At 37.4% G+C, this 27,755-nt stretch overlaps 1 protein-coding gene across 1 annotated transcript in view; it reads right to left on the reverse strand.

Annotated features, from left to right (window-relative positions):
* Positions 1 to 27,276, reverse strand: part of KPNA1 (karyopherin subunit alpha 1) — a 41,875-nt gene extending 14,599 nt beyond the window's left edge. The window contains exons 1-10 of the mRNA XM_026860900.1: positions 27,120 to 27,276; positions 24,748 to 24,855; positions 22,843 to 22,942; positions 22,179 to 22,273; positions 18,350 to 18,481; positions 10,312 to 10,400; positions 8,362 to 8,461; positions 7,655 to 7,818; positions 6,776 to 6,854; positions 3,753 to 3,878 (exon numbers count right to left, since the gene is read on the reverse strand). Coding sequence (XP_026716701.1) covers positions 3,753 to 3,878; positions 6,776 to 6,854; positions 7,655 to 7,818; positions 8,362 to 8,461; positions 10,312 to 10,400; positions 18,350 to 18,481; positions 22,179 to 22,273; positions 22,843 to 22,942; positions 24,748 to 24,855; positions 27,120 to 27,248 — 1,122 coding nt within the window. The 5' untranslated portion in view covers positions 27,249 to 27,276. The remainder of the gene's footprint in view (positions 1 to 3,752; positions 3,879 to 6,775; positions 6,855 to 7,654; positions 7,819 to 8,361; positions 8,462 to 10,311; positions 10,401 to 18,349; positions 18,482 to 22,178; positions 22,274 to 22,842; positions 22,943 to 24,747; positions 24,856 to 27,119) is intronic.
* Positions 27,277 to 27,755: the final 479 nt, after the last annotated feature.

The following is a 27,755-nucleotide window of genomic DNA, read 5'->3' on the forward strand; positions in this document are numbered from 1 at the left end:
AGAAAAGCAGACACATCAGCTCCAGAGCTAAAAGGAGGTTTCATCACACCTTGTATCTCACATGACATTCTCTAGGTTCAGACTAGAAACTAAAGAATTAGAGCCTTTCTGGAATTTACTCATATATCTGCAATGAGACCTTCCTTTCAACAGGAGATAATCTTTGCAATTAAATCTGCAATTGCAAATTTTACTTCCAAGAAGCAATAGCCTCAAGATCTCCAATCAAGCATGTTGTAAACATTATCCAACGTCCTTTACTTCACAGCTTTCCTCTAAATGGCCTCCTTGTGCAGTTCCAAAAATCTAAGCCTCATGACAGACATGATTTGCAGTATGTCATAAGTACCAGGATAGTTATCTCCTGCTCGGAATTAGAAGCATTATTTTTTAAATCCCATTTTTATAATTGCCAGTATAGATTAAACTGGGCATGCACTTAGGGCAGTCAGTGTTTCACTATATAGCACACATGTGCTCAGAGTTCAAAGGCAGCTCAATTACCCTGAATAGGGTCTGTGGGATTCTTAAATGAACTATAGCTTTCACTTTTAGGAAGCTGCTTATCGCACTTTTTCCCTGGACTCAAGTAACACATCAACATGCTTCCAACCTTGTCTGTGACATACCCTAAGGCAGCTGCTTTAAGATGGATTCTTTTAAATCTATGTGTATTCTGACAATTTGGTTGACCCTGTGTTTTCTTCCTGATGCAAGAATCCTGAGAAAGCTTCTATCCACACAACCACAACAAGAATTTTGTATGCAGTTAAGGGGTTTTTATACTTCTTGAGAATCACTTGCTAGAAATGAAGGTGCAATATTAATGATTCGTAGCATTAACTTCCCTCTCCCTGCCTTCCCACATCACAGAGCCATTCTAATCTGTTCTCAGTAGAAAGGGGGTTGATCTAAACTGGTGATAAAATACCCCAAAACCTTTAAAAGCTACTAAACACACACATGCATAATGTACCTAATGATTTTATTTAGCTAATTAGGCAAATTTTGTTTTAACAAAGAAGAGATTATTTTACCCTTACTTGTTTTCAAATGTGACAACAGTTTAGAAAACAGGATTACCAAGGGAAAAGACTGCCCACCTAAAGCCTCACATGTCTGAGTAGTGGATACCAGGTGTAAGAATACTGTGCAAACAAGGACAGGCACTTACTCCTTCACTTGAACAGGACAATGTGCTACAGTGAATATTTAGGTAGAAGTCATAGAAGTGAATACACTATTGAAATAGCTTCTGGTGCACTAGAATTTGTTACCTTAGGACTCTTCACAACTGCATCTTCAGTAGATCAAGAATATGAAAATAGAGATCCTGAAGTTTTGAAAAAATGCTCAAATAACAAACTTTCTACTGTCACTCCTGATACTTATTTCTTTATGGAACAACTTGTGCGGATATCTGATTTTCTTTTTCTTAAGTCTGCAACATTCCTATATGATTGTGCATCCTGAAGCAACTCTCTGGTATGAGTTGGGAAAAATCAGAAAGTTAAGAAAATATATTGGGGTGGATTGTTCCCCAGAAATCATCTTAGACTTCCCAGGAAAAGGAGAAATGGCCTTACAGAGAGAAAATACTGCTCCTCCCTGTTTCTAAGGCAGTAGCAGCACAGATAAAGCAGCCAAAAGATTCTTCACTGCAAGAAAAGCAAAGGCAAAAACATTATTACCTTCGTACAAGCAGTAGTAACTACTGTCTCTGCACTGCTAACTGCACAGCAATTACAATTGCTGATGCAGGAAAAAATAGTGGTACGGTTGCTGATTTTACACAGCACTTTTTGTTAGAAATTCTGCTAATCCACAGATTAACAAACAAGCCACAACAGAGGCAGAATCAAAATTCCTGGAGCTCTACCAAGGTTAGATTAAGTAACCATATTGTCCTCTGTATCTGACAAAACGCATGATTTTCAATGGTACAAGTAAAATCTTGACTGAGAAAGCCAGAGCAAATACAAGTGTAGGAGGTTTCATTGCTCACAGTTCCACTTTCACCTTAGTCACACCCTTAAATCAGACAAGAAGGACCTACACACCTTACTAAGTTTTGTTCTCTTGCCTACTCATTTCTAACATAAGCATCTCTGAAGTTAGATGAGCATTCACTCTTAATTCCAAGAAGTTTAGCAGAGACTGAGTTATCGTCCACAAAAGTCTTAAATTCCTATGCTGAGATGAAGACCTCATTTGACGTATAAAGGCCCTTTCAGCAGCTGAATGTTCTTTGTAAGTTCCACCTGCAAAGGATATAATACACTTTTCCTCAGGAAAACCATGCAACCTTTTTAAAATTTCCTGCAAAAAGAGAAGTAATTCCATCCCTTAGGTGAAGAAGGAAAACCACTTCATGCTAATTGTGATCATAGAGAATGAATATTCCAGAGCCATCAGATACAAGGCTAGCAAGTGTCAGGCTGCCTTCCAAGGAAAAGGATATGGAGGAGAGAAGTACTCCTTGGCCACTTTTGCCAATGTATTATGGGACTTGGTTTACCTTCTGTGCGAACGTGCATTGTTTCTGCCTAATTACTAATGAGTGAGATAAGTATTTCTAATGTCTAATACTTCTGCTATTTATTTCTGTTCCTCGGAGAATACACCTTCAACTGCACTTTCACACATCCTCTGCCATCTCTGAAAATACTCTCTGTATCCAGTGAGGGAGAAGAGCATTGAGAAACATAACTTCTGAAGAATTAAATTCGATTTACATGAGGAGACTTTCATTCAACTGACTTGATAGGAACCTTGTATATTTATCAGATAAAGCCTGGTTTCAATACAATCTGGTTTTCCATCGCTTCTAAAAAAGAGAAGGCATTGTCCTTGAAAGACACACATAAAACTCCCCTAGTATTAGATGTTCTGAAAACACTCCATATCCAAGGAAAACAAAATATATTTATCAGCTTCTTTACCTAGTCAAGGAAGAACTTTTCTTTGGGGAAGAGATAGTCAATCTCTCATTTATAGCACCTGGAGACAAGTCCTGGGAATTCGCACTGATGACTGACACTAAGTCCAGACTCAGAATAAAGATGTGGTCTTTTGGAGGCCTAATTGTAAAGGCTGACATAAGGGAGTAACACTTTGATTTGCTTCTGTGTGCATGTGCTTCACTTAACATGAAGGGATTACAAAATTTGGTATAAACAGAGAGGACGAATCCCAGTGCAACATGTTGGATATCCTCCATTATTATTCAGTTTAATAAACAGCAATTTTAGATTTGGCTAAGCACAACTGCCTATAACAGGAATTCTAAGAAAATATAAACAGGAATAAAGAAAGTACTTTACAATGTAGTTGTCCATATCTGGTGGTGAAATCAAGAAATGTGAAGTTATTTGATTCTTAAAGTTTGTAGCTTACTCTTTTCACACTTGAGAACTTCTGTATGTTAGTGATTGTCAAAGGCACGAAGCAAATTATTTAAGAAAGTATGAGCTTAGCCTTACGTTGTCATTCTCTAGCATGACCATCTTCACCCTTATAATCTGCAGATGATTATAAAATTAAATAATTTGAATTTGAGACATGACTGGGCCACTGAAATATTCTAATAATGCACAGAGCCTGTAACATACTACTACTTATATGTAATTATATATCTGTGACTGTGTATACATATAAATATGCACTTTATACACAAAAAACTGTGTACCATCTGATGTGTGTTTCTTCTAGCCTGCAAGACAAAAATTACTGATCATAGCTGAAAAGATTACCTGGATCTGGGCTCTGTTTCCAGCTGTTATATTAGATATTGTCCAGCAGGCTTCCTTTTTGATAGATTCTTTTGGGCTGCTTAACAAGTGCAGTAAACTCTGCAGAGCTGAACAATTCAGAATTACCTGAATACAAAAGAAAAAAAAAAAGGGAAAAACCCACAAAAACACAAACAAACCACACCTTAGAGGAAATTTAGGATAAGGAATCACAGGAACAAGAAATACAATGTCTTCAAAACGTAAAAAGCATATCCCCTCAGATGATCCCAAAAAACTTAAAAAAACCCACCCAAACGTAGACAAAATAAAAACCGAGCAAGATCTAAGAAATAGATGTTTGCAGGAAAGCTAATGAGCAAAACCGCTGAGTAATTCAGGTAAGAGATCATGCCTTCATTATGATTTCAGTGTGACCTGAACACAAGAAGATACCTTACGACGAAACAAAAATAAGATGACAATATTTTGGTGGTGTCTTGTTTTCTGTATTTTTTTATACTTGGAAGCTCCAACTACTTTTGTTTTCCGCATCAGCTGGCACAGTAGGGCAGACTGTTGCCAGTGTTGTGTCCAGTGACATTATGAATGGGCAATTCTTATTTAAAAAAAAAAAAATTGTAAAAAATTGCCATTTTACAGAGCAGAAAAGTTGCAGAAAAACCTGTATTTACAAAAAATCAAAATTTTAAGTGCCCAAAATACAAGAAAAAACTTATTAAATGTTACAAGATAGAATACTTATGTCATTTGTGAAAGTAAAGGGCTTTTTGACCCTCTAAAAGGACATAACAGGATTCAATGACTCAAAAATTAAATACTTTTTTTCCTTTTTAATTAAATTCCAACTTCTTACAAGTAAGTCTGAAACTGGAAGAGCCTACCAAGAAGCACAGTATATTTTTGCCTTGTATGGCAAAAGCAGTCAGCTTAGAACAGTGTGGTAATAGAATTTTATGAGAAATTCTTCGGTTTGTCTGTGGGGGTCAAAAGGATTAGAGAGTCAAGCTGAATCATGGTGATGATTTCTAATTGTGGGATCTGTGGACTGAGTTCTCTTGCTCATATCCCCCACACAACATACATTCCTAAAACCTTTCTACTCCACACTGATTAAAAGAAGATTATGGTTCAGCATTTTACCAGGTAACTGCTAGGACAAATTATTTTTTTCTGCATGCATACTATCTATGGGTTTGGCCATCTCCAAGCACTGGCAATTAGTAGTTGGAAATGAGTTATAAAGCAAAAGTGGGTTTGTACTCTGAGGTCGTATAGTTTCCAGGCAACTGGTCATGTATGTTGTATTCATATTCAAAAAAAATGGTATCAAACATCAAAGCTGGACTCTTCCTTCTGATTAAGGATTTTTATAGGCATTCTGTACCCCTCTTCAGCATACAGCACAATCTGCAGGCAGGACTATAAAGCTATCCTACTTCCAGAGTTCTCTAGGAAAGCTTACACTATGCTCCTCTGAAAAAACTGCGTGCAACAAAAAAAGTTTAAACATTTTCTTGAATTAAAATCTAAGATTTATGCAGTATTTAATAACCTGCATTACATGTGATTTAGTGATCCCTAGTGGATTTTTCACGAAACTATGAAATCACAAAACACGCCTCAATCATTATGACTGATCTGCAAAACACATGCCACTGAAAAAAATACAAGAATGCCTATGCAATTCAGCTACCCAAAAAATATTGAAACAATCAAAAGAATCATGTTAACCTCCTCCTAGCGATAAGATATTCAGTGTCCTGATGCTGTTAACTCATCTTTATCTCTGACCTCACTGTCACGGAACTACAGATTTCCAAAGGGTATATATTTATATACATAAAAAAATAATCATTGCAAGAAGCTTCAAGATTAGGAACCCAGATTTTAAGTTTGTCATAATTCACATGGAAGGAGGAATGTAACACTTTGAGTGGGGAATCGTAAGCTTCATGCATCTACACCTCACTGAAAGCCTCTTTTCTCCACACTCTTCCTATCATCTTATACTTCTAACTGCTACCACTGCCTCCTGATGTCCATTTCGCTGCCTCCACTACACATACCTCCCCACCTCCCAGCTACTACCACTTCTTGATCCCATTTCTGCCATCAGTTTTAGCAGAGTCAACAGTCCACCACAGCAAGCCTCTTTGAGCCTGTCACTTCAATTCAATTTGGTTGTGCATTTCCCAGAGAGCTCTGCACCACACAGGCATGCTTTTTAGTTTGTGAACCAGAGATTGAGGCCAAGAGTCAGAAACATTTCAAAAGCTCTACCCTACTCTGTACTTTTCTTCTTCGTATTACCAATTAAGCCTCACAAAAAGGTAACAGAATGCACAAAGAAGTCAGAAAAAACTTTAACATAAGGTACAACAGCAGAAGCCTGTAACTGAAGCTTCTGCTCTGCTTGTAAAAAGAGACTGCTACCAGCCAGTGGATCACAGGTAATACAAATATGCAATGCACAGACTCTCTGCTCCCACAGATTTTTAAAACTGCTGGGAGCTTCTGTCTCTTGGAAGCCCTACCAAGCAGCAGGATGACAACCTCTTGCCTCTGAAGCACCAGATTTCCTGGCTTCTAGTTTAATTCCAATACAGTGGTGGGAATAATTGCCTCCTATCAATGCTTCTCCAAACACATGCCCAGACACAGCTACATGCTATCCAAAATCTGACCAGACACTCGGTTTGGTATATTAATCATAGACTCAACAGCATCAAATGTGACAGGCCTTCGATAGCTCTACCATGGCACATTATTCAGCATAAAATTCAGCCTAAGAGGCAGACTTGCTTTAAACAAACCAGAAAAAACAACTCAAAGGGTAATGCTCTACTATATACAAATCCCAGACATAGCTATGTAAGAAACATCAGTTTAAGACTGAACAGAAAAACTATGAAAAACACCATGTTTTGAGGCAACTAGTGTCATCAATCTTTCACTTTCAAATTTCAAAAGGAACGAGAGGAGGGAACTGCAGTACAACACAAGAGAAAGTGAATCCATACCTGGGTCTGGATATCATCTCCTGTGACAATGTTCCCAACAGCTCGTAAGGCAGGAGATACAACTTTGTAGTCATTGTGCCTAAAATTATCAAGGAAAGATCTAAGTGTTAACCATCCTGAAGCATCTCCATCCTTACATTCTCGAGGAAGGAACGCCCATCAGCCAGGAGAAAACTTCCCTGCTGAACCTGACTTAACTCTCACTATCTGAATAAAAACACTCTTTGACTTTAATGATAAGCCTTTCTAGGGTTTCTAAATATTTAGGCCTTTATATATCATACAGCGGCATAAAAATAAAAGATTTAATAAATGCAGTTACTTCAGAATATAGGCATCCTTGGGAGGGAAGAAGTAGAAACTCAATGTAGCATGCACAAAGGCAGAGAACAAGACAGAGGAACACTGATAGAAGCTGTGTGTTTAACCCATACAGCTGTTTGACCATCTTCCATCGTATTCATCTCTCCATCACTACTGTTATAAATCAGGATTGGAATAGGAAGGGTGAAATAAGGAATTTTTTTCCTCAAACTAAAACACTTTATAAAAAGATACCTTAAGTAATACATTCTATTCATTAATGCAGCATCAGATCTGCTTTAATCTTAGAAGCCAGTATATAATCAAATTTTACAAAAATCAGCTGTTATGTGCAGAAAACAGCTCTTCAGAAACAGCAAAACTAGTACAAGAAGAGTTCCATTGTTTCTGTCACTCAGGACAAATAAAGACTGAAGAAAAGATAAGTAAAATTAAAACTCAAATCTTCCTTTTTGGAAATTACATCTCAAGACATATCTAATTAAATTTCCAATTGCTGGAATCTTGATTTTAGGGAAGAGTCGATAATGCATTTGCTCAGAACAAGTTTCTTACATTAGCAATTCCACAAGTCTTCTGCAGACTCCTGCATCAATCACAGCCTGGATTTTATCATTGGGACCATCAGACAAATAGGACAAAGCCCAGCAGGCATCAGCTAATACATCTGTATCGTTAACAAAGAGCAGCCAGGAAAGCACACTAAGACAAGGTGAAACCTGTAAGACATTAAGAGGAGATAACAGACATTGTGCAATTAAAATGGCCAGAAGATGTATTAACAAGTCAGTTAATTTTGTATGTGACATTACAGGACTAGGCACTGCCATCTCAAGGATCAATACTCAGAAAATTTCAGACTTAGGTAGTGTTTCTGTGCAGGGCTGTAGCTACGTAAGCACAGAGGAGCATGTATGCAGAAAACACTATGAGAATTCTTCAGCCTCCACAGTACAATGTCTGGCAACTTATACCTGTCTGCTAAGATGTGCCATACTTTGCACTACAGGATCCAAGACATACAGAGTTTTGTTCTGCTGTGGGTCATATCCAGTTCAGGAACAGTAACAAAAAGCTAGGAGGCAGCTATATTAAAACAGTAGTTGTGAATATCTGCCCAAAAGAACATTCAAAAACTTCATGTGCAAGAAGCCCATGCAAAATTCTGAAATATTCCTGCTACTTAGTTTAAGTTTCACCACCCTTATTGCTTATTTGGCTACCATCACCTCACAATACGTTTCCTTTCAAACATCTCTTACCTTGGCAAAATCTGGAGGAGGATTTTTTCCTCTGCAGAGGTTTGATAGAGCCCATACAGCATTTCGGGTCATAGTGAGACGGTTCTGTTTTGAAAGCAATCTAAAACAAACCAACAGAAAATCCCAACCTTTGCTTTTTAAAAATCAAAGCCAGGCAACCCTGGAGGGCCAACCACACGAATCACTAAAACTCAGGACTACATTTTAACATACACCGGGGCAAAACATGCTAGATTTTTTTTTTTTCCTATGAAAATACATCCTGAGGAAAATCATGCTTGATGGCTGGATATTAACACACATGCTAGATACACGAATCTTAGTAATCTGACAAGAACAATAATTGTTACGCTAAAAGTGTGTTCAGTTGAATTGCTTAGATACTGATGTGGCAGATTAACAGTCATAAGGCACAGGAACTGTGACAAAATTACTCTAAGTAGAAGGAAGTGCAGGTGGTTCTGGAGAATACTCTTTTCACTCAGCTGCATTTTTATGTCAGTCTCAGACTATTGGCCCCACTTTTACACTTTTGTAATTAACTAGGGAAGGAGAACAAAACTTATCCTCAGAAAATGTGTATAACCAGGTTTAGGGTTTCCCAGACATCCAAGACAGTCACATATCTCTCAGCAAACACCATTTACAGACTTTCCGTGCACACTGGCTCCAGTCCTGGCATACGAGAGCCTTGCCCACTGGATTCCTGTTAGAACACAATTCTGCAGACCACCCTAAACCAGTCTCTTTCTGCAGTTGTTAAGGGGTGGCATCCACACACCAGCTGCAGGGTTCAGCTTCTGCTCCGTGAGACAGAGGAAGTCCAGCAATATGATGAACTGCAATACTGACACCTTCATGAGATCTGCACACCAAAACTGCCCTCGCACATTAGGGCTATCCCTGACATCAGCCACTGTTACACTGTGAGTATCCTTATGTGAGATCAGTCCTAGCACTGACAAAGATGTGTGTGGAGTTCATTAATTAAGCCAGTGCAAAGCCTCTAAACAAGGCATCTTCCCGACAACTTAGAAAAGACAAGCCACAGTGCTCTTCAGCCTAGGAGGAATGCAGTAAGGCAAGACCTAGTTTTTCCACAACTGTAACTGCTCAGTTTCTTTTTCTCATAGGCACCCCACACTGTACCAATGCCTTTATGAGAGCACTGGAGAACCTCACTGCTGCAAAAAGAGTTTGTGAAGGACAGAGACTGAGTAATCCTATTTGGACATGACAACAGAAAATGGTGTCACTGTTTCAGCAATAACATGTTCCTTCAGCAGAGGACTGTCAAGATAATTAGCAGACTAGGGAAATGACATACAACAGGAGCGTTAGAGACCTGGATTTGTTCAGCCTCAGAAGGATACTGTGTAAAGGGAGATATAACTGCTGCCTACAACAGTTTAACAAGTGGATACAGAAAAAGAGGAAGCCAGATCCTTCTCAAAGGTGCACAGTGACAGGACAAGAGGCAACCATCACAAGATAAAACAGAGAAAATTCTGGTTAGGAATCAGAGCATTGTTTTTCACCATGCCATGGTCAAATACTGCAACAGGTTGACCCAAGTGGTTACAGAATCTACCTTTAATGTTCCAAATCTGACTAGTTAAGTAGCTGAGCAATCTAATCTGATCTCACCTCACCTGCTATGAAGAAAGGCTTTGCCTAGATGACCTCCAGAGGTGCCTTTCAACTTAAGTTATTCTATGACTATCATAAGCCCAGGCATCCACTCACTCTGTAGAATAAAATAGTTCCAGCTCAGCTACTCCTAAAACACGTTTCCAATTTAGCCCCATTACAAAAGCCATTTAGCAGCCCCCATTAAAAAGTCTGATTAGTCCACAATAAAATAAATCATTATTATTCTTCCAAGGCAAAAAAACCCTTCAGTCTTAACACTCAAGCAAAATTCTGGGAAACACGTTAAAACAGACTTACTGCAATAAAGGAGGCAGGATATTACAGTCCAATACATAGTCTCTGCACATAGTGCTGTCTCCAGCAATGTTGCCAAGAGCCCATACTGCCTGCAATGAAAAACAGAATAGTAATTGCTTTTATTCTCACAATTCAACTAGTTCAGTGTATGTATTAGGGTAGGAGATACTCTGTTCTCACTGTTAAATCCTGGACAAGTACAGAAGGGGAATGTATTCTGTTTGAGTATCAAACATATACACCTGAGTTCATTATATGATTCAGGAATATTTACACAGATCTAAAAGGAATACCAAAACAGCCAACATGTATGTCTCCAAAGACTTTTGCAGGCAGACATAACCTTGCTCTGTCCACAATGTAAGAGATGAGCTTATCTCCTCAGGCTTAGGAACATATTAATTCTACACTCCCTCCTGGTTCAGAACTGGTTCAAGACCAAATGTTCATAGCACATGTCAAGTGCATATCTACCCAAAAAATGTGTGTGGAACAGCCCATATTAGTATTTCCTAAGCAGCCATAAAAGCATGCGTTACTTACACAGTCATATTAAGAATGCTGACACCAACTAAGATGAAAATGAGAATCTATATGCAAGATAAACCAATATTCAAAGAGTTCAGATGGACAGCGGCATATATTCTTTCATAGAAAACTACACAAGACAGACCAGTGTTGGCTATTAAGACATATGCATGGCAAAATGCAATGACAGGTATTTTCTCCCTTGGACATCAGTACTACCGTAACCCTTCCTTTTCAGAAGAAAAGATCTAAAATACCAGAAGATAATTAAAGAAGGATGAAAGCCACCTTCTGTAATATGATGAGAATAAAAGATTTAACTGTTCTTGATTTATATATTTAAGTCAAGTGGTGATTTTGATATCACTGTCCAGTAGTATGAGAGCTGTAACTAAAAAAATTGGAAGTAGTCTATATGAAGTATAAAAAACATTTTATGAATTCCATGAGATTTACAGACAATATTTTCTCACACAAATAAGTGTATGGAACTCAGATTTGCTATTTATTTGGTTAGCAGAAGGCTAACTATCAAACAGATACATGTATCTACTTATTTGGTAAGATCCATACAATGTCTACATAATCACTGGAAATACTTCCAATACTGCACGGAGAAGACAAAAGCAATCCTATTTATCATGGACAACAGCTGGATGTCCTCCCCAAATTTCTCTTCAGTTGAAGACTGTGTATTTATCTGCAGTAAAATGTGCTACAGTGCATAACTATTTCTGCAACTGAATATACATAAGTTTTCCACACAAAATAAACATGTTTTTCTCTCTGTATCACTAATTGAAACAAATTACTCCTCTAAAAAAATTGACAAAATAAGCAGAATTTGTTACCTAAAGGAATTCTCAGATAATCTGAAATAAACCTATTTATTCATTTTCCGTATGATGTCAACTGATTTATGCACTAGATTTCTACTGTAACATGTTTTTAAATGGTGGCAAAAAGATGCTACTTTAGAAAACCAAATCCAACCAATGCAGAGGACCAAAACCACTAGCAAATCCTGCAAAATTAATACAGCTAAAACCAGATATATATCCAAAGTGTAGATACAGATGTCAGCTTACTAGATACAAAATTTTAAAAATCCACCTCTTTATTACCAATAACAGCATAGATTGACCAGAAGTCCCTAAACTGCAAGTTGGTAAGAAACAAGGAGACTATTCTGGGGAAGGATTAGTTTGTTTTGTTGTCCTACTGTTTCCCAGGCACCTGCTGTCAGCTGCAGTCAGACAGGGCACCAAGCTATACTGACATTTGCTGTGAAGCAGCACAGCCATTACTATGCAGTGTCCCCCCCAAAGTGATCTTAATCATGAAAACTTATTTTTCATTCCAATTCTTATTATTTTACAACTGTTGTGACAACAGTTTGTTTCAAATAAAGTATAACCTTAGGCCTGGCAGCCTCATGGACTCAAGATGAAGTAGTCAGTTACTGAAAAAATTGAGCTTAAGAGACATTCCACCTCCTGCAAAATGTCATTTGTATTGGAACGGTAAAAAGCCACACTTGTTGCCCACTGTGATGTTTGTATTTCTGCTGCAATGCAAAATCTGCAGAATGAATCAAAGATTTCAGCTGGTCCTAAATAAATCTGTCGATCTTCTAAAAACATTTAGGGGTGAAAATGTTAGAATTTGCAATACTTTTACTGAACACGTGGGCAACTTTGCATGAAGATACAATCTCCTTGCCTGGACACCCTTTACACATGTTAAAAGGCCCTTGGAAGCTGTATTTCACTTGTCTGTGGACTTTTGTTTCTGCCATAATAGCAGTATCTATTTTTAGGGTTGACAACAGTGATAATCACTTAATCCAAGAATCCATTCTGACCCTGAATGACAGACTGGTTTTGCAACAGCAAATCTCACATCAAAAACTCTGACCAGAGAAGTCAAATAGCATTCTACTGCTTTCCCACTCTTTTTTTTTTTTTTATGGCAAGAGAAGTCTGGCCAAGTAGTCTGATATCACAAGACCTAGTAAGAGAGGATATTGCAAAAAATCCCTGTAATGCTAATGACTGATAGTACACAAGATGCAAAGAAACTGAAATATCTTTAGAAAAGCATGCAAGGGTTCATTTAACAAGATGTCTTTCCTTAAGGAATTACTTCAGCTCTTCAGATAAGTGAGGAACATAAGTAAAGCTCATTTAAACTCTTCTCGTCAGACACTGTTATAAATACAAAGCTCTGTCATGGTTCCCACAGACGACATGTGAACAATGACAAGTGTCTTCAGGGTTTGTTTGTCTGAATAATGTTCAATTATTTCCACTGCTTCCTTCTGTGCACTCCTTAAAACACAAATAGCTTGCTTCCCACAACATTTTGGCTTATTCTATGCATCCCAAATTTTGCTATCTTCTTTTCTGGATAGTAAAAGGATATTTAATTTAATAAAAACTCTGAAATTTAATAGAAAGAAAAAACTACTCTAAAAAAATTCAATTTCAGTACCTTCCAAGATCTACATCCAGACCTGAAGATGAAAAGAACCTGTAATTTTAAGATGTGTAAGCTGATGTTTCAACCAACATCTTGAGTAGCAAAGTTGTGTGTGATGTGAAAATGCTAATGCTGCCTTGTCAATTGACAGCATCTAGTTTTATACACCTGTATAAATTTCCATTCACTGCTAATAGTGGAGTAGGGATTGTTGCAGGTCTCCAGTTTATTTTACTCACTATTAAACTCCACTGTTTCCTCCTGCCGTACTTGACAACTTCAGTAGCCAGTAAAGCACAAGTTTTGAAGCATACTGTTGAGCCATACATATAATGCCTTCTGCAAATAAATAATCCATGTGTTTTCTGACAGCCTTTCCCCTGAATCTGAAGGCTCTCAGCATTATTTCATCAGGCCTTCCGACATTTAAACCAAGTGCTAAACCAACCAATAGTGTGTAAAGTCTGTGCCTCTTGATGAAGAGGAAATACTATCAAGTGTGAATCAACACTTTCCATACTTTTGGCCACTGACTTGGGAATGGATCTAATGCTGGAATGAAGATGGTGAAGATCACCTTGCATACAACTGACTGGTAAGTGGACACAAGGAAGGATACCAGAAGGCCAAATCTTTAAGGGATTACTTCTACTATGTCCCAACACAGAAAACACCTTTCTATCAGTGGCTGGGGTGGTCATAGTTCCTTATTTCTCACATCCCATCCATCCAGAGAAAGCAGCTCATATGCATGCCTCAACTGTTTTTCCTGATTTTGATTAAGACCTACTTAGAAGGACTGCTGATGTAAAAGTCAAACAGACCTTGGACACCAGACTCACAGGTCACCTCTGCCAAACAAATGATGGTTACTAGAAGGAACAGCAATACAACTAGAAATGGAAAAATACTGAGGGGAAATCACATGGGTTGTTTTAGCTGAAAAGGCAAACGTTTCCAAAGGAGAACAGGGCAGCTAGGGATGCTCCTGCCATCGGCTGTCCAGCAGAGCACAATGACATGTATCTGTCACTGCGACACAATCTCCATCATCTCAGGCAGGAAGCATAATGCCTTGCATGGTTTTTGAAGGAAATTCAATGTTCATCAAGGAAACCCAAGTTGACATCTGGGTTTTAAATACCTCAGCAGGGGAACTCAAGGAAGAACTGCAGCTAAGACAGCACTGAAGCTAGATCAACCTTAAACACAGCTGTGAGAGTCCCTCAGTATAGATAATTTCAGGCTGGCATATCTAAATTTCTAGACGTCTTTTGGAAGAAAAAATTGTGATAAGTGGAAGAAGGCTAGGACATACACCACTGACAATCTAAAAATCAGTACACACAAAAACAGAAACAGGGAGATGAAGTCAAGGTGCTTTTCACAAATAATGAAGATGTAGTTTCTGTAAGAAACTCAGTTTCTTTGATGGGAAAAATGGAAAGACTGATACACAATCTGAGAAAAACTGATATACAATGCAAACAGTGAAAGAGTTAAAAAATGGTACGGTAATTAAATGTCAGCCTGCATAGCTTAATGAGAAACACATCTTGCAAAAAGACATAATTTCATTAAAACACGTGTTGTTTAATAAAAATAGTTATAAAGATTCCCTCACACAGACTTCTATGAAACCACTGATTTAGAATCACACTAGACTCAGAAACTAGCATTTGCAAAAGAAACAGTGCAAAATATTAGGTTAAAACTGGCTTATAAATATGAAAAATAACTGTTGGGGAAATCATGGTCAGATAAAGCAAAATAGTATCTGTTCCTGAGCCACTGCTAGAAGAAGTTTGAAATAAGAGAAAAATTCAGTGGTGTAAGTCTGTAAGACTGACTTACTGTAACATAACAAAGGTGGATAACGATTAGCCAGGAAGTCAAATTAAGATAATATTAAATATAAATTATTTATTAAAGATTATTTTTTTCATTTATGCTATGCTACCTATTCAAAACTATATAACCACTAACATTTCCTTCTACAGAATTACTGTCCCATTTAGCACAAAGAATGGCTTGCTAAACACAGGCTTCAATATTTCTTTTTCTTTTCATCCTTTTTACTATATGGTTGTAGGGCTAGTTTCTGGCCCATCTGCCCTGAACATGCAGTTATATCTTCTGTATTTTTCCATAATTTTGTAATTTTTTGCAAATGTAGCGAGAGTTGCTTGTAAATAATAATCTTCACAATACTACTGTGAGAAAAGGCAAGAATCACCATTCAACAGGGGAGAAAATTATGACCAAATATCTTCCTGTTTCAGAAATCCAGCTTGAGAAGTCCAGGACCAGATCTGCTCAAAACACAGACCTAACTACTAAAGTCCCTTGCAAAAGTGCACAGTTGTCCTCAACTACAAAACGAAATGGAAATATTTCACACTGAGCATTCAAAAAACACAGAACTAGTATCCACTTACTGAAAACTGATATAAAGCAGACTGTCCAGTGTCAGACGCTAAGCAGAAGATACATTTATCTCAAACCTGCAATCGCTTTAATCATAAGGATCTCTTCCCTTTTCTCCTCCTTCATTCACTACAACATGTTCCAACTTTAACAAAACAGGGCCACAGTGTGACAAATAAAAGCCTCCTTTATTACCCACTTGTCACCAGGGCAACAATCTGTACATACACTGAATGAGACAAGAGTCATCTGGAAAAATACTATGCAATTATGTACTAATGCTATCCTGTAATGCACAAGTATGAGAGCTAACTTTTAAATGCTCAATGCTTTTAATTTTTGTTTTCGTGAATATTACGGTGAAACGTTTGGGATTTTTTGAAGCTGTTGGGAAAAAGCCAGTATTTATTTTATGTTGGTCTGAATTAAACCCAAAGTCAGCTGTGAGCAGGGCTGCAATCTCTACACCTGCAACACAGAAACACATGATGAAAAAGTGTAGGTAACACTTCACAGTGGTATATTTTCCTTCTTAAGCAATTTGTAACTGGTATTTAGAGACTTACTGGTAACAGAGATCATGGATTCAGCACCTGAATTGCATAGAAAAATATTTTCTGGTAGTTACAACTCACTCTGCCTGCTGCAATCTGAACTTTAACATGTCAGCAGTTTATTAGGAGGCAGGTAAGCTACTTAACTGTGGCCCCTGAGCCCTTCTGTTAATTCACACATCTTAAGGCTGAAGGCTGCACAACTCACTCTTGAACAGGTTTGCCCTTCCCACTCCCTCTCTGAACATCAGCAAGGATAACAACAACCACCTAATAAAAAAAAGTTAGCTCTTGCACAGAAGATCATTAGGAGCAAAAATATGGAGTAGCCCTTCCCACACTCAAAGCACCAACCATTCTGCAGAAACAGCACTGTTGGGAAGTAATGTCACAAATTTCAACCCCCAAAAAACAAACTGAAAAGCATCATATAGCTAAGTCTAGATGGATTTTCACATGGGCAGAACACAGCATTTATCTGTCATTTTGGCAAGCTCCTATTCCATTTCTAGTTTCTACAACAGACTCATTTCCTCAAAGGAAGATAAAAAAATGGACAAAAAATATACTTATTTCCTTTAATATAATTTTCTCAAGCACCTGAATTTAATTTCTCTTAAAATACCTTTTCAAAAATAATTCAGCCTTAGACAGACTGTTGCAAATGAAAAGTTGCAGAGTGGAACAACTAGAAAGCTATAAGCAACTGAGGAAAAAAAAAAAAAAAGAAGAAACCTGTCTTGTAGAAAACGTTAGGCAACCTCAAGTACAGGTGGTACATTCTGAGCCAGCTGTAAGAAAGGCAAGTTACACAAAGCAATCCAATGCTTATGAGTTGGGACTCCTCCAATCATGCATCTCAATACAGCCAAATGCAAGGTCAGACATCTAGGAACAGAGAATAGAGGTCACACTTACAGGATGGAGAACTGAACCCTGGAAGTCAGTGACTCTGAAAAGAACAATGGATCATATTGGATAATCAGCTTAACCTGAGCTCGCAGCCAGCTTGTGGCAAAGAGTCCGCAAAGACATCTTGGATATTTACACACCAAAGTATCAAGCAGAAACAAAAATGAGGTACTATCTCTGCAAAGAGCATTGCTGAAAGAGTGCTACTGGAATATCCAGTGCTTTTAATTTCATCACCACAAAAAGATATTGAAACAAAGAAACATCCAGAAAAGAGTCACCAAAAAACAAACCAACCACCACAGAAATACGCTCATAAGAATTCAGAGCTTAATTTCATTTGCTCAAGAAAAGCTTAACCTATGATCTCTAAATAGCTATAGGAAAAAAAACAAAGAGCTTGCTAATTGAGTAGACAGTGAAACAAAAGCAAATACCTGGATCCAAAACTAGTCAAATTTGTATAGTAAAGGTATATACTTTCAATTTAGGATTAACTGAAACTCTATTCATTAACATGAAATTTATCACCCTAAGACTTCAAAGTAAGATTTTATGTCTGAAATACATTTTTGTTCAAACACAGGTTATGGACCTCATGTGGAAATTACTAAGTCAAATGTTTGGCCTATGCTTTTCACAGATCCCTCTGAGCCTTTAAGAATATTCATCTACTCTGCCACAAACATAGAGAACAAATTCTAATTTTCTCTGTAGAGAACTATAAATTCCACTCATGCTTTATCTTCAGGAGACACAAGGATGAACATTTCATCTCTAAAGCAATTTTTTAAAACAAGGCTTGTTGAATTCCTCAATACATGGAAAAATATTAACCCATTAGAGATCAAAATGCACTACCCCATTGGCTGTGGTTAAATATATAATTTCCAGAAAAAGAAAAGTACAACGCTTGCTTAGATTTCTTACTAGATAGAAAGGTACTGTTCTGCAAACTGCCAAACACTACATTTCCTCTAAAGGCTTTCTTAAATGACAGCCTTGTTCCTTTTCTGGCAAGAAAAAAAAAAGCAAGCCATAACAAACCCAAATAAATAGAAAAACAAAAAACTAAAACAACCCAACCCCACAAATCACCACACACACAAACCACCCAACACCATTCTTATCTTTACCTGTTCCTGCACATCTTCAAACTCTGAACTAAGCAGCTCTATGAAGATGGGGACAGCTCCCGCTTGGATCACTATTCTAGTCTGAAGAGAATTTCCCGAGGCAATATTTGTCAACACCCACGCAGCTTCAAACTGCAAAACAAAACAGAAAAGAAAGTTTACTAGGAGACTTCTGTGCCACACCAAAAACGAAGACAATACGTCTTTTAAAGACAGAGAATTAGCATAGGGAAGGCATGAGATATTACTAATTAACACAGACAATTTGTAAAGTAAGAATTGGAGTGAAGAGTTACCAGTATCACTTGAAACCAAAATTTGCAGAAGTTCCTTGCTGGAAGAAGATCAGGTTCATCGTGGCTTTTCAAGTATTTTTTCCTATGCAATGACATTACCTTTGGTCTGTTCTACCGCCTTTCCTTACTGGCTAAGAACCTATACACAAAAAATGAGTCCTCCTACAAGACATTCGATACCTGTATTCACTGGATCAGCAATGATATTCCTGAAGATGTACAAAGAGACATTGTTTGACAAAGCTCGATAGATATACAACTACAGCAAAGTACTCCAACTCTGGTGATCAGCATTGCTGCCAAGAGTTATTAAGCATATGATATTTTTATTCAAGACTTGAAGCAAAGCTGAGATCCTGAATTAACACTTTGCATCTCAACTTAAGCAAGCATTAACTTAAGACAAAAATGTAAATTTTAACACTACCTGATACAGAACTCAGAAAATACGATTTTAGTGATTTCTGCATGCTCTTCAATCCAAAAATTATTACACTGCACTACCATATTTAAATCCTATCAGATACACTCAGAATCTAGAGAATGAAAAGACTGCTAAAAGTTGAATGAAAAGGCAAAAATGACCTAACAAAAATCAAAAGTTGTATGGTATAAATGACTGATTTTGACATTACTAATGAATTTTATTAAACTGATGTTGATCCAGCAGTATTCCAGTGAAAAACCTGATACACTTGCCAAGACTAGCTATCTCTGAAGAGCAGCAGGGGCTTATATTTAAGATTTAATCATAAAAGCAACTCCTGCTAAGGAGATACACAAAATCCCAAAAGCATTATTAAAGACCTCAGTTTTAAAAATATAGTTAATCCTGCCCTCCTGAACAGCTAAAGGAGAAGTTATCTTCTGGTAAAATGTGATCAGAATAAACCATTTCAAAATACATCATTTTAATACACTGAGTATGGGCTGCAATAAAGCAGAAACACACAATGTCAAAACTTAAATACTCAGCATTAATGAACCAGAAGCAAAACATTCAGGCCAGTGTTTACAGCCAACATAAAACATACTTGCTTCCATACAATTTTACTTTCTCTGAAGTGAGTATCCAGTGTTTTATGATACAGTATAACAGGATTATTAGTCATCTTTCAACCACAGAGGTTTCTTACTCATATTTTACAACTTGCCCTTTGGCTTCCTAATGGATGACACCAAGTTGAACTAATCACAGCTCTGAGACTCACACAGTTTCCAGTCATATACCCATAACAGAAAAGAAACGCCATGTATAAACAGATTAATCAGACCAAATAGAAGGTACTTCTTGCTCAAATCTGTACTTTACCTCAAATATTTATAAAATAAATTTTGATTATGGGCTAATCACAGGATCTCCCCATCTTCTGTGGAACAAAGTTCTGCTAAAACTGAGCTCTTCCCAACATCTAACTAGAATAAGGGTGAATTAGGTGATGCACTTGTGTGAGTACCACTGAACATTTCAGATGGATAAGTTACAGAAAGGTTAGTTGAGTGACAGTTTCTCTCCTCCCTCTCCACTGTGGACACCTGATGGTCCAGGATGTATAAACTAAGGAAGAGCCATATACAAATGGCAAAGGACAGAAAAACAAAATACTTTATGGTCAGTTAATTAACAGGAAGAAAACCTCACCCAAAGGATGATCTTGGTACCCCTATGGTATTGTTCTTTAAGATTTCCCTCTCCATCACAACAAGATTTTGCACATGAGGCAAATGTACTTGTTCATGTATGGTTTATGTGATCATAGAGAAGAGAGGAGCTTTTTTAAGTCTCAAAATCACTTGAGTAAAAACTGGACAAAGGAATTCCAAACAAATTAGGTCTTCCTACCACTGATACCAGAAGCTCATTTTTTACTGAATATTCCATTGACAACACAGAAGAAAAACCGAGCACAAAGTCACACAAAGTTTGAAGTTCATCAACACAGAAGAGCTCCCATATTCAATTGGTGATAGAAGTGCCTATAGTATCTGAGAGAAAAAAAAAAAACAATAAACCACTTCAGTGTTTCCAGAATGAGTTGAAAATCCTTTCCTTCTATAGCTAAGCTAGAGTCAGGAATGCTTAGAATGGCAAGCACAAAATCTATGCCTGTGTCAGGGACACTTTTGGAAACACTGACAGAGTAAAAACAAATACAAGAAAGTGAGGTCAAGAGGAACTTCCAAACTGTTCACAGCAAAAAGTTCTACCTGCAGACCCTGAACTGCCAGGCAGGCAGACAGATTTGACAAGATGAAGGAAAATTAACCAGTTGGAATGGAACATCAAGAGCAATGTGCTCAGGTTTATATTTTCAATGCTCTGTTTCAAAGTCTTTAGGACAAGCTTGGAAGTTTCAACTTCAGCTGTTTTTTTGCTCTTTCCATGTCAAAACCAATACATGTTACACCAGTGAGTCCATGAGAATTTGATTCATTCTATGATTGCTTTTGAAGTTTTTAAAACTAGAGGTGAACCTGCCTTTGATGAAGTACCCTCTACCCTTATTTTCCCTTCCTATTCAAATACATCCTTCAGAATTTAGGAGTTTGTTGCCCTTTTCCTGACTGTCTCAGGCTTTCATGCTAGAGCCCTATATATAATAAAAGGCATTCCTTTTTTTTCATATTGCATCACTTACAAACTTTCCACTGGAGTTGCAAACCAACTGACATATTCTTAGTTACTGTCCACAGACTCCTCAAAGGTAGCTAACAGACCTCTGGAATTCTGTGGATATCAGTTTATAAAGTAATTCTTATAAATTATACCTTTTCTCTAATGTGTAAGAAAGTATCAATTTTTTGCATATCTCCACTCACCAAAATTTGGATTTCACATGACATTAAAAAACTTGTTGCCTTACACATTTTGAAAGAACACCGATTCTAATCTATGTATTGCATTTAATGGTTATTTAATCATTTAGTAAAAGGAAGGGAAAAAAAAAGTTAACTTTTTTTTTAAACATGTTTCTTTCATTTTCTACCAGCCCAGAAGAAAGATCTCTGACCAGAAAAAAGGACAGATGGAAATGAAACAAAGCTCAAAGAAGCAAGTCCAAGACAAATTAACCACCAGTGCAGCATACACCATTTTCTCAAACCAAAGCAAGTAAGTTTCAAGGTTTCTGTATGTATCATTTTGGATTCTAATTCTAAAATTTTATTAATTTAATAAAATTTTAAGTAATAATTCTAAAACATTTAAAACTGTCTTCAAGTAGTACAAAAAAAGACAAACACTGAAGTTTAGCTTAAATGCTTTGCATCCACTGAGGTCCAAATTTTAAACTGTTTTCGTTACATGACAGTGTCCTCAACCTATCAATCACACAATGCAACTCAGAGGTCTCTCTCTCTCTCCTGTTCCCAGAGGTCGTGCTAGAAACCCTGAAGATAATATAGCTTTTTTAACCTAGTGAAGAAAAAGAGAGAAAGTACAGATAATAAAAACACTGATTTTTTTCCTACCTAATTTGCATCACCAAATGCCTTCATAATATAGGAAGACAGATATATTTATATATGTATACCTGTAATGTACAGTTTTCTTTTCGTTTGAGGAACTCCACAAACCTGGCCACCACTCCTGGTGTGCTTATGACTTCATCTATTGGGGGATTTGGTTCTATTTAAAATAAAAAGCATAGTTAAATACATAAATAGGGAAATTATCCAATTACTGCACCAAAATAATACCCAATGACACACTGATTCCTTTTTTTCTGAGAATGTGTTCTTTTTCTACAATACTGCTTTACCTTTACTAAAAGGCAATGGATTCCTAACTGCCACTGTAAGAAGACTCCAGCCCAAATTTTGAGGTAATGAGGTAACATGATTCAAAACACTAATGCACCCTAATTTAGGCAGACCAGCTTCACAGCAGCAGTCCTGCGATGTCACTCTGACATGCACACATGCAGAGAAACTTCAGTATATCAGCATATTTGAACCATAGAGACACTGCCTACAATATTTAAACTTATATTCAAGAGTAGACATATCTGCATCACTTAGTAGATACAGAGATGTCAAGAAAAGAAGTGACTATTACATATATCTAAGCTGACATTTTGCAAAACAGAGTTTCATCCAGAAATTTCTGTATGAAACTCATTTTTTTTATTGCTGTCAAAGTGAAAACATACGCCAGGGATGCTTCTACATTTTTCTCAAAGTAATTTCAGGCCTTACCTTTAGAAAGAAGCTTTCGGAACTTCTGGGTGGCCGAAAGCTGCTGTTCTGGACTATTGGAGAAAATCATCTCAATCATATCAGAGGTGATGACTGCACTCTGGGATTCAGGTAGGGACAATAGAATAAGAGTGATAGCAAGAAGGAAAACAAAATCAGAATTAGTGGTTAAAGAGTAAAACATTTGCTAAATTAAGTTCATCTCTTAAATTTTTAAAGGTCATCTCTTACTGAGTAAAAACCTAGATAAGACCATCATGGACAACAAATGAGTCACCACACATGTATATCTACATAAGCAGCATCATTCTTAAGTGTAGTCTTTTGTTTCTGGAAGACAAAATTCAAATCTTACTTTAGATATGGCAAGAAAATTACTCTTCAGAATCTCTTACCTGTATTCTCTCCCCCTTTTTGCTATCTCCCCTCCTCTAAAATAAATGTAAAATTGTCAGCTTCCACAAAAGGTGCAAATTGGAATAGCAATTACTGTTATACAAGAACACTATTTCGATTAAGCTATTGCTTAGACTTCCTTATCATGTACATTTTGACTCATTCTCTTTCACCAAAATGTATGGGATCTGTCATTTTTAGAAGAGTTGACAAACCTAAAGCTTGTCATCATAATCGAGTATTAAATCTTCCATAATACTAAGGGTTTCCCCTAATATAGCTAAATTAAATCAGCAACTTTTACCAGCCAGGTAAAATCTGACATTCTGTTCATCACACATGCAAACCCATGTAAAGAAGCATAAGGAAAGTCAGATTTTTTTTCTTCCATTTCTGATCTAAATCCTTAGATTGATCTGATCCAAACCCTCCCTTAGATAGACAGGGAGAGACAACAGTGCTAAAAATACTTAACCTTTGTCTGCAACATCTTCAACTGTTAAGACCCTGAAATAAGTGATATTACATTAGTAAACTGCACAGTGGTAGTATCTATCTCAATCAGATATGCTTGTTTCCTTTTTACTATCTATTAATTTCATATAAGCTTCCACACAAATGATTATATGGTATTTAGGACTTGTCTGACATTTAAATACTATTTCGAAGACTAAAACAATATATTCTACTAGTGATCTACCACATTGCTTACAGACATTTCTGTTTCTCAGTAATTTTCAAGGCTGGTATAACCACCAAGAGAAACTAAGCCCAGCCTGATTTCTATGAAAACATCATTGGCATACTCTGAATACAGACACAAGTGCAAAGACTTTTAAGTGAGGACTGCAATTTCCTTAGACCTCTCTGTTACAGCCTGAGTCCCTTCCCTTACCATTTCTCTTTCCAGGGAGAGGACTGTGGTAAAGAAACAGGGAGAAAGCAGAAAAGTCTAATTTCCACTAAAAGTTTTTTCTGTAGGATGAAACTCCATCTTGGAAAGGAGTTTAAAAACACTTGCAGACAGATAAGCTAGGTTGTTTCCAACACCCCGGTGAAAAACAGTGCCACTTGAAAGTCTGATAACAAAGATTTTCAGTGAGTCCCTTCTTCATTTGTAAATTGCAGTAACACATTGCCTGATTTGTATTTTCATGTTTCAAGCATTATGAATTTCAGATTAAAAAACCCCAACAGCTCTGGGCAACAGTTGACAAAAATCACTCATATATGTGAACATCAAAACCAGGAAGTAATCAGCCTGCCCAAACAATGACATGTTATTTAATTTTCTTGAAAGCATACCCACCTAGCAACCACTCTATCTGTAACATTTTTCTCTTATGTAATCTGTTTCAGGACAGTTCACCCAAACAGGTGTTTAAGAGCTGTCCATAAGCTCTATGAATGTAATTTTTCACATTCTTCTGGAATTCCATTCCCCTCAAATCACTGCACAACAAGCCTTCCCAGCTTCAACGAACAGTGTACTCCTTTCTCATCACTTACAGAAGTCATCTCCATGTTGTTCATCTGAGCCTCATGGAAGCCACCATCTGACATCACTTCCTCCTCCGCTTCTTCCTCAGCTGTTGCAACATTTCGGCGTTTAAACAACTAGAGAGAGTAAGTATTTAATATATATTATATAGCCAAATATATGTACAGCATGTCATGTTAGGCTGCAATAAAAATGACATACACTATCATCTGAAAGCAGCTGATATACTGGCTACAGGACTTCTCTTGACAGTAAACGGAGAAAGTTTAGTTATGGAGTAAACAAAACCAGCACTGTGCTATAATATTGGATCCCAACATTTCTGAAAAATTCCCACTGATGCTCCTTTCTCCACTGTCCCCCTCCATCCATAGGCTATTCTCTAGCTTCCAGACAATTGCTTTCTTGCAGAGGACATTGGGACTTAAAAGTCCTGAAAAACTGCTGTGTAACAGATTTTTGTAGAATGCCTGCAGAGGCTGGGATAATTGAGATGACACCACAAAGAGAAGGGTTTGGAGGATGACCACATGGCACTGAAGTTATACTGAGATGAACAGAACCTGGTTGCTACCAATTTGAGATGTTATAAGGAGAACTAAAGAGGCTACAGCTTCTCCCCTTGATTCATCTGTCTCACTGGAGGAAACATTAGCAATGATAAGATGGCTTTGGGGGTGCTGCTTGACCTGTCAAGTTCAGGAACCAGGACTCCAGCATTGAGCCATGGCAGATTTGCACCACTGCAGACATGCAAGACATGGTCCTGACACAGACCTGTTGTTACTCTTCTCTCCAGAGAAATTGGGAAGGAAACAGTAGGAAAAAATGCTAGGTCTATAGGAACCCTAGGTCAGTGATAGGCATCCTAGATGATGCACCCACTCAAGCTCTAACAAACATGTGCCCAAATACAATCTTCAACCAAAATTTATACATTGCCAAATTATGTGAAATTCAGAGGCCTGAAGTTTATGACAGGTTGTTCAGCTAAAAAGACAAAAACAAAAAGCAAAAAATGGGGAATTTAAACAAGCTTCCATGAGCTATGTGCCAAATACATAAAAGAAAAGTATCTGTACAAGGTATGAACTTGTAGAGCTGCAGACTCTGCTTGCTGTTCCACTTTTCCTCCATTGTTAGTCCAGTCAGGACTAACAAGTTTCCCTAACAGGAAAAAATACTGCCACATGCTTTATTTAGCCAGGCTGTGGCAATCAGGTCCAAGGGAGGTTAGAGGCACAGATAAGACAGAAAATGACTCAGTTTTCCTAATTTAGTAACAGCTTTACAAATAAGACCAACAACATTCTCTGCTACCCGTAGTCTGGAAATGCTACCTGTAGATACTGAGCAAAATCAACAAATATTGCAGTTCCCTCTCAGAAGCCTCCCCCACCTCTCCTTGAAAGCATCCGATAGTGACACTATGAAAACAACATTAAACAGATTACAGACTTGACCTACCACTCCAAACACAAGCATAATACTGTCTTCATTCGAACTCCAGAACCTCCACACTGATGAAAAAAGCTTTGTTATAACTTTGAAATGGAATCAATCCCTTAAAGCTTCCAATGTACACAATTAAGAACTAAAGGAAGAACTTTTCAGTGCCATCTGTTTCTATTAGAAGATGGTTTTTATCACGTCTTGTCACTGCTGCTGTTTCTTGATTAAATCTGCAGAGCACCTGCCACTTTGCAGTGTGAATGAAGTAACAAGGCATGAGCAGGTAGAGAAGCTCCATTTTCAAGCATTTTTCTCAATCACTTTGCTTACAACATACACTAAATCCACTACTCAGGGTACCAGCCTTATGGGCATAAACACAGCATGAACTTTTGTATATTCATAAATGAACTCAAGAAAAAATTCTCTCAAGAAAAATCATTACTGCAACCTCTAAATACTTGGTCAGACCTTCTCCGTCTCCTATTCTAGCTGCAATGTTTCCTTCTATTTCACCCCAGCCTGTCACTCTTTGAACAAAGATAGAAATTAGAGCCACCACAACTCAGGCAGGAAAAAAAAAAAAAACAACAAACAAACCACACACACAAAACCCCCACCATAAACAAAAAGCAAAACAGGAGTTCCTCAATCACCTTCAGTGCAAGCTCAGACAGCTTTATTCAAATCATCTTTAAGCTGCTCTGGCCAATCTTACACTTGAATGAATGAGAAGCACTCTAAGTTTTGTAGAGTCTCCAGAAGAGGCAGTAAAGTCTGCAAGTGACTCTGATTTCAGACTCACTATGTATGAATTTGGCAAAGCAAGAACAACCAGGAATGAGTTTGAGAGAAGCCAAGAGCCAGAGACAGTGCAAGACAAGATTGTTTAAGGGCTGGTTACAGCTACCACAACTGTATACATTACCTGTTCCTCCCTCTTTTGCTTCCGTAGCTGAAGACCCTCTTCCTCCCGCCTGCGACGCATCTCATCAGGGTTTAGAGATTTGTTCTTGTAGCTCTTCAGTCGGAAATTCTCTTTTCCTGAGGTCGTCATGATTCCTTGAAAATACAATTAAAAAGAGAATTCAGAAAATAATTACTCTTCAACAAGACATTATATTTTGTCTTCATCTCTTAATCTCTGTAGCCATGTGCTTCCAGCCACTGCCCTCCTATATCATCACTTAACTTCCAATAGCTTGTAAGTTATAAAGCAAAATTTCACCTGTCACTTCAATGTGCCAGTTCTTCACATCAGACCAACAAACTTGTATTTTACTCTCCGAGGCTGCAAATCATGAATAAGTGAAATACTTTATTAAGAATGAACTGAAATATACAGCAGAGCATACAGGCTGGGCTATGAATAATACTGCACTAGTAAATCTTAACATTTCTTCACATTGGGTATTAGTCAGACTAATTATATTCCTTTGTCTTCACTCAGAAGTGAAGGGGTCTTTGCTGCTTTTTTGCTGAATTCACTTTGTAAGTCAGTACAGGGGCTTTTTTGCACTCCAAATCCACATTTTAAGTTAACACAACACAGCACTATGTTCTT

This window comes from Athene cunicularia (assembly GCF_003259725.1).
Source record: "Athene cunicularia isolate RWA chromosome 1 unlocalized genomic scaffold, athCun1 chr1_part1, whole genome shotgun sequence".
NCBI lineage: Eukaryota > Metazoa > Chordata > Aves > Strigiformes > Strigidae > Athene > Athene cunicularia.